General features: G+C 36.4%; 1 protein-coding gene across 1 annotated transcript; it reads right to left on the bottom strand.

Moving 5' to 3' along the window:
• Nucleotides 1–1,783: 1,783 nt before the first annotated feature.
• Nucleotides 1,784–7,168, bottom strand: LOC112514727 (CSC1-like protein RXW8). The gene is made up of 10 exons (XM_025121327.1): nucleotides 6,891–7,168; nucleotides 5,809–5,952; nucleotides 5,663–5,726; nucleotides 5,192–5,401; nucleotides 4,668–4,844; nucleotides 4,291–4,589; nucleotides 3,346–3,628; nucleotides 2,775–3,050; nucleotides 2,244–2,477; nucleotides 1,784–2,149 (listed from the first exon to the last, which is right to left on the bottom strand). Exons 1-10 carry the CDS (start codon nucleotides 7,166–7,168, stop codon nucleotides 1,784–1,786), a joined length of 2,331 nt encoding a protein of 776 aa, XP_024977095.1.

Here is a 7,168-nt window from a genome sequence, read left to right as displayed (position 1 = left end):
AGTAGTGACATAATGGTTGGTAGGGTGTGGGTGGGGCGATATGTGGGATGGTCCAAACAAAGACGATTGTTCCAATTCTATTGGGAGATTTCATTCCAATTCCTACCAACCAAATACATGGTCAAATTCCATCAATTTCCATTCCAATTCCTTCAAAGTCAAATTCCTTTGGATTCCAATTTCATCAAATTCCATTATGTGAACCAAACACCCCATAAGTTTTTTGTTAAGTCCTGTTTGGATAAAGTTGACTGCATGGATTAATCTCTCTATATAAATTGGGAGGGTTTTTTTATAGATGAAAGGAGTGTGTCTTTTAATTGGAAGGGGCGTTTTTGGAATTTTTTTTGACTTTCTGCATAAAGCTTCCCTTGGAAGCGAAATGAATAACCATTTTCTGTATCATTAAGTCACTACCAAACAGGAGGTGATGCCTGATTGGGTTGAGCTTGGCTCCAAATGTCAAAAGTACCAGGAGGTCTCAGGTTCAAATCCAACGAGGAATAAAAATCCCCTTGTGGCCACGAAAGCGGTGACTCCGGGCTATCTGCAAGGCAGGTGGTCGCCCTGGGATTAGTCGGCTCGCATAGCGGGTTGGATATCCAGGTTAATCAAAAAAAAAAAAAGTCACTACCAAACAGTCATGTATAGCTGCCAGCTGACTGAATAAACTACGAGTCTCGTTAAGCACCCTGACTCTCTCATTTATGGGTAACAACACTAAGGGGATGTTTACCTAAATACTTACCCGGTAAATGTTTACCGGTAGGAGTTTATACTATAATTTATTTTACTGGGTAAGATAGTAGTACATCAAGACAGTATCGTATGTAACAATTTACCCGGTAAGCAGGGTAAAAGTCGTCACCCTCACTTGCTGGGTAAGACTTCATCCTTATCATCGCTCCTATCGGGTAAGATTCTCGGTCCTGACCATGTTCATTCAATAAGGAACGAGTAAGCGTTTAGTAAACGACCCCTAAATTTAAAGGAGTTGACGGATTTAAACGACAAACCAATTCAAAAGGAGAACTTGGTAGATGAGTTAACATTCCTATTATAGGCAAACTCAACGAAGGGCAAGCAATCTTCCCAATTTTTCATATTCTTTAGAGTGACAGTTCTAAGCAATCGGGTTAATGTCCAGTTCAGTTTAACCATCGGTTTGTGGCTCATGTAAACTAACACTTACTACCGTGCACGCCCTCCCGATGAAACTTACGATGATGTATTATATTTAACTAGTAGGTTACAACAAAATGCTTACCATATCAATTACAATAATCACGAAAGTCGCCCGGTCTAGAAAATCCTCCGGAAACACATCAAGTTTTCGCACTGCACTAGAAGTCCACGTCACAGAAACGATAAGAAGCCCTCATGATTTCACGGCAATTACTAAATGGGTTCACAACCTAGCCTTCAGATCGAGAACCCGGTATCACAATTTCGACATCATTTTCGTCTAATTCTCTTCAAAATGAACAACTTCAATTCAAATCTAAAGTAGCGACCAGTAATTTAAAAAAATCATTGTTATTTCAAGTAAAACATAAAACATGAATTATGGAACAAAAGCTAAGGTAATTGAATATAGTTGTATGGATGCAAATGACATAAACATGGGTAATAAAAAAAGTGAATCCTAACATACATTTCTACCTCAAAAGACACAAATTGAAAGCACAATTGTGTGTTTTGAGGGGTATATATATACAACATATACATATACAATCTAGAGGTGCTTATATCTTGTGTACAACAAGGCTTTCCCCCATACCCCTTACTTGATGGATACTATATTTGGTTCAGGCTCCAGTTCAGGTGGAGGTGGAGGTGGTGGTGGAGGTGGTAGCTCTGCTGACGGACTGTCGGATTTCACCACCACCTCTGCAGTCGGACTACCGCCATTCACCACCACCTCCGCTGACGGACTACCGGCTTTCACCACCACCGCTGCTGATGGACTACCTGTTTTCACGATCGCCAAGTCTTTAAGACTTTCATTGCTACCCTTTTTCGGCTGCTCTTCTTTTCCTGGCGGCTCAACACCACATAATTCAAACTGATTATAGGACGTAGTCAGTTTCTCGAGAATCGCTTCTAGTTTCCCAGATCGTTCATCATCACGATCCATCTCAATAAGAACCTGCACACACACACACACACATCAACAACAACAACAACACACAATAGAAGAAGCAAGTGAGATAAGAAAGATAAGCGTGTTTGATCATTTGTACTTGTGCTGCTCGGTTCTTAAAAACGGGTAGAAATCTGTTCTTGCAGAATACGTTGAAAAGGGCGGTGAGAATGATCAAAGGGATGGTGGAGGTTGAAGCACTGCTGGACTTCTTCATTCCAAAGAGTACTGCAGCTACTACTTGTGTTAGTATCAAAGAAAAGATTGTGGCATTATGTGCAAGAGGCCAATAACTTCCATCTGTTTGGTATTTCACAAAATATACATTCATGATCTGCAATCAAAATATATTCTATTAGGTACCAAAATGGGGTTTATGGGATGCCAAAAACATCTAACTGTCCTAACAGATTGCTTTAAAGTATCAAACAATTATGCTGTCATATGAAAACGCTAATTTAAAAGTGTCCTAAAAATTATTTAAGACGTCCAAAAGGGCCTTATAAATTTATAACACTTTTATACAAGACATACAATTGTTTGGTCCTATAAAATAACGTATCAGGACACTTAAAGATTTTGTTGTAGTGAAATGAACATAACCATTAGTATGATTGATTATTGAAGTTACCTGATTTCTGTATACAAGAAAAGCAAAGAAAAAGTAGACAAGCAAGAAAGGCAATATCAAGGGTGCCAAAATGCAGAAGGTGAACCCGAGGAGTCCAAATAGAAGCACCCTTGAAACCTCGGTATGGTATGAAAAAGTAACAGGACGACAAAACTCCTCTTCCTTCCGGAGAACGCATTTAAAAAGCCAATTGCCGAGTAGCCCAACTGGCTGCAACAATTCACATCCCAAACCTGACCAACCGGATGTCATTACATATGTCATAAAGAAGGATGCCTGCCAAAACAACAAACATTATTATTCATTAATGAATGACACTAAAATATAATCAGGTTTGTAAGACGTCTAAAATGGCCTAATAAAGTGTTTCATAGGATCAATGCCATTTAGTTTATATGATGTGTGCCCTATGTAAAAGTGTTACAATAAGTTTATAGGACACTTGCTAACACACCTTATTGTAACATTTTTACATAGAACGTATAACTAATTGTTTGGTTCTATAAACATAAGTCATATAAAACAGTCTGTTTAGACATTTTTGGCGTACTGTAGTGAGAGGATGATTTACCTGTCTGGGTATCAATTCGGCAAGTAGGGTACACAGGTCTCTAGGACTTGTAACTGTAAGCTTACCCATTCGCTCAATCCAAGAACCCGAAAGAATGTTAGAGAAGTAAACATTCCAAAACATGAAGATTAGGACCTTCACACATGCACTCCTTTTCCTTGTACTCCGAGAGACGGCTCCCTCTAGTGTCGAAAATAGCATCATCGTGGGTGGAACAATGATAAGAAACACCGTCAACACCAAACTTGGTAGATACCCGGTAATAAGGTTAACATAATAACTCCTGAAACCAACGCATTGTATTCAAATTCTATAGATACTTACATAGGGGGCTAATCATTTGAGAACCCACAAAACTGTAAGAACATCCTGTGTTATTTCATATCAATTTTCTTCATCAAATGACTAGGATTTAGGATATTGATTAAACATAAATTTGTTTCACATGGGAAACTCTTTTTACGTGTTTGTGAAACAAAAACTACACGTAAAAAAGTTTCAAATTGTGAACCAAATACATATGAAACAAATATATGTTAACCAATACCTTAAATCCTAACCATAGATGAAAAAAAACCATGTGAAACAATACTTTAAGGTTAAAGGAAAACCCCCCAAAAAACTAAAAAACTAAGGAATACCCTGACAACCATTCATCTGGACAGTATGCACATGTGTATACAAGTAATTGAAGTTGTTTCTCTTGGTTAGGTTAAGAGGAAAACGACAATAAAAAGGAAAAAAAATGAGGAACACCCTAATAACCATTTATCTGTAAAGTATGCACATTTTCATACAAGTAATTTGTCCGCTATGCACACATGCATAGAAACCAAGAAACATCTTCAATTATGAACAGGTGCATACGATACTGATGAATCATTATTAGGGTGCTCTTCAGTTTTTCCATGCACCTCAATCTTATAGAATATATTAGATACAAACCTTCTTGATAGCCCTCTTAGCCATGGAAATACAGACTGCAGATACTCAAGTTTCATGAGACCTTGAACAAATGTTGTAGGCAATAGAAACAACACACTGAAGATGATGGATGCGATAAAAACAGATATTTTACGGATCCATAGCAAATTAAAAGGAACACAAAGGTTTTGCCAGAAGACGTCTTTCGGTTCTGGAGCCAATTCAGTGACCCATAACATCGGGTCTGCCGATTGGATAGTATGTGACACCACCAATGCATCATATCGATTCCTGAAAAACACCAATGCAGCTTCACACTCCTGCATTAAAATCGGAACTTTTATTCAAAAACTGTAATCAATTAAACAAGATGAACTAACAAGCAGACTAATTCTGACCTTTTCTCTCAGTTCATTTTCAATTCTATGATTTTTTGTCTCAGTTTCTGATTCACTGGAAGTCGCTTTGAATGAGTTCGATCTTTCACCACAAATCCCACACCTGTCAGCATTTGGTTCGCAGCATGGCTTAGCTGGAGCAGCTGTTACCAAATTATACATCATCTCTGCATCCTCCTGAAAGTGAAAAATCCAAAAATAGTTAAAAACTTTATTGCTTTATAGGACTTAAACAAGTATCTATCTTATATAAAAGTATTGTAATAAGTTTATACGACGCTTTTGGGCATCTTAACAAGTTTAAAAACTTATTGCAATCCTTTTACACATTACGCCGTAATTGTTTGGTCCTATTGATCAATCTATTAATACACTTAGACATTTTTGACATCTTATAAACCCGATTTTGTTATAGTGTTGGCTTAAATCCTGGAACAAGCTATACAAACATTGCATGAAAAACATTATATATTGAAAAAAGATGTGTGTGTGTGTATATATATATATATATATATTATGCTTACCAGTATTGTCTGAACTGCACCAGATCGATAAACTATTTGGTGGGCTATGTAACTTGATGCATAATAATTGCCAAAGAATTTCCCAACAGACTCATTGTATGATTCCACTGCACACCACGGGACGCCACGCACAAGAACTGTGAAGTTACTTGGCCTTGCTGGAAACCTATTTACTTGCTCCAGTCTCATTCTTGCCACGTTTTTATACTCCTATCAAATATAAAACTATTTAATCCTTAACTTCCAACTGGGGACCGTCCACTTTACGCCACGTCTCCCTCTTTGGTATGTATATGAAAGTATTATTCATCATGAATCATACATTCATGATGAATATGGACCGTTTTTATTCATCATGAATAACACGTCCATATTAAAAATGAATATGCCACATGTCCCGCTGTAAACGGATCTCGAGTTCCTAATATATATATATATATATGTATATATAAGTAATTACATCCTTCTTACATAGTATAGAAGAGTGCAAGCACAACCAGATATAATATACAGAGTGAAGCAGTGAGCCCAGAGCCTGATAAAAGGAAGAGATTTAAGATAACTGAAGCAATTAATATCTAATTTTTTTATAAGAAAAATAAACAAACATTGCATACCAGCTTGAACCTTCCCTTACATTCCCAATGGTCAGTAAGTCCATCGCATTAGAATCAATCACCCTTTCCATCCCTTGCCCAAAATAATTTAATGGAAGAACAAGAAAGGTGCAAAGTATAGCAGCAATCGAGAAAATACGGATACTGCAAAGCCAACAAAACTATATTAAAGACAAACCCACAAACGGATGCCTGTCTAAGTGTCCTCACTGATCGATTAAGTTTATAGGACCAAACAGTTGCGAGTAGCATCCTATATAAATGTGTTATAATAAGTAAATACAATGCTTTTGGGCGTCATAACAAGTTTTTTTAGGAAAATTTTGAAACAAAGAGTTCTTACCACTCTTTTTATATCACATTATTTGAAACATAGTCTTATAGAAACAAGTGTCATGTAAAAAGAGGTCACTCTAACAAATTTGAGTTTATAGGACGTTAAAGTGTTTAAGTGTGTGTCCTAATAGAGTGCTTCATAGGACCAAAAATATAAAGCGTCTATCTAAAAGTGTTACAATAAGTTTATTAGGACGCTTTCAAGTGTCGTAACAAGTTTTTTAGGACATTCTTTAAATAAACTGTCGTATTAGCTATTTTACATGACAATATTTGAAATAGAGTCTTATAAATAGAAGAGTTTATAAGATATTTCTCAAAGGTGTCTTGTAAAATAGCTATTACGACACTTTATTTTAAAAAGTCGTAGAAAACTTGTCACAACGCCAAAAAGTGTCATATAAACATATTGTAACACTTTTAGATATGATATTTTATTCATTCGTCCTATAAAGCACTCTATCAGAATACTTAAACAATTTAGACGTTCTATAAACCCAATTTTGTTGTAGTGGATGTTCACAGAACACTTCTCAAAAGTACAAGTGTCCTATTCAAACGCTAATAAGACATCAAAATGTCCTACAAACTTGTTAGGATGCACAAATATGTCATCACATCCTATTGTAACACCTTATATAGGATGCACAATAGTTTAGTCCTATAAAACAGTCTATTAGACATTTAGATATACCGATTTTCTTGTAATCATATGCGTGTATATATATAAGCATTTATAAACTCGCCTAAAAATAACAATCCTGAGAAACACGACTGCATCTATACCCCCGGAAGCAAATATGTCTTCTTCCGTTGCTTCCCAAGCTTTTAAAATCCAACTTGCAGAAGGAACAAATCTCTCGAAACATAAAGTTTCATTTCGTGTTCTACCCTGAGAAACCCTTTGGCCAAAGTAAACTTTTACATTGAGTGGTTGTTTTCTCAATATTGAATATAATGAGAACATACCCACGGAAATGCCTATGTTCATACCAGCCGAAGTCAATAAAGCTGGTATGTCCAT

The sequence above is a fragment of the Cynara cardunculus genome (genome assembly GCF_001531365.2).
Source record: "Cynara cardunculus var. scolymus isolate 2C chromosome LG 6, CcrdV1, whole genome shotgun sequence".
NCBI classification, from domain to species: Eukaryota; Viridiplantae; Streptophyta; class Magnoliopsida; order Asterales; family Asteraceae; genus Cynara; species Cynara cardunculus.
This window is presented reverse-complemented; position numbering and strand designations above follow the sequence as displayed.

Coding starts and splice junctions, on each gene's coding strand:
- LOC112514727 (XM_025121327.1), bottom strand. CDS start 7,168: ATGGACATACCAGCTTTATTGACTTCGGCTGGTATGAACATAGGCATT. Junction 5,727..5,808: donor GTAAGGGAAGGTTCAAGCTG/GTATGCAATGTT, acceptor TCCTTTTATCAG/GCTCTGGGCTCACTGCTTCA. Junction 2,150..2,243: donor TTAAGAACCGAGCAGCACAA/GTACAAATGATC, acceptor GTGTGTGTGCAG/GTTCTTATTGAGATGGATCG.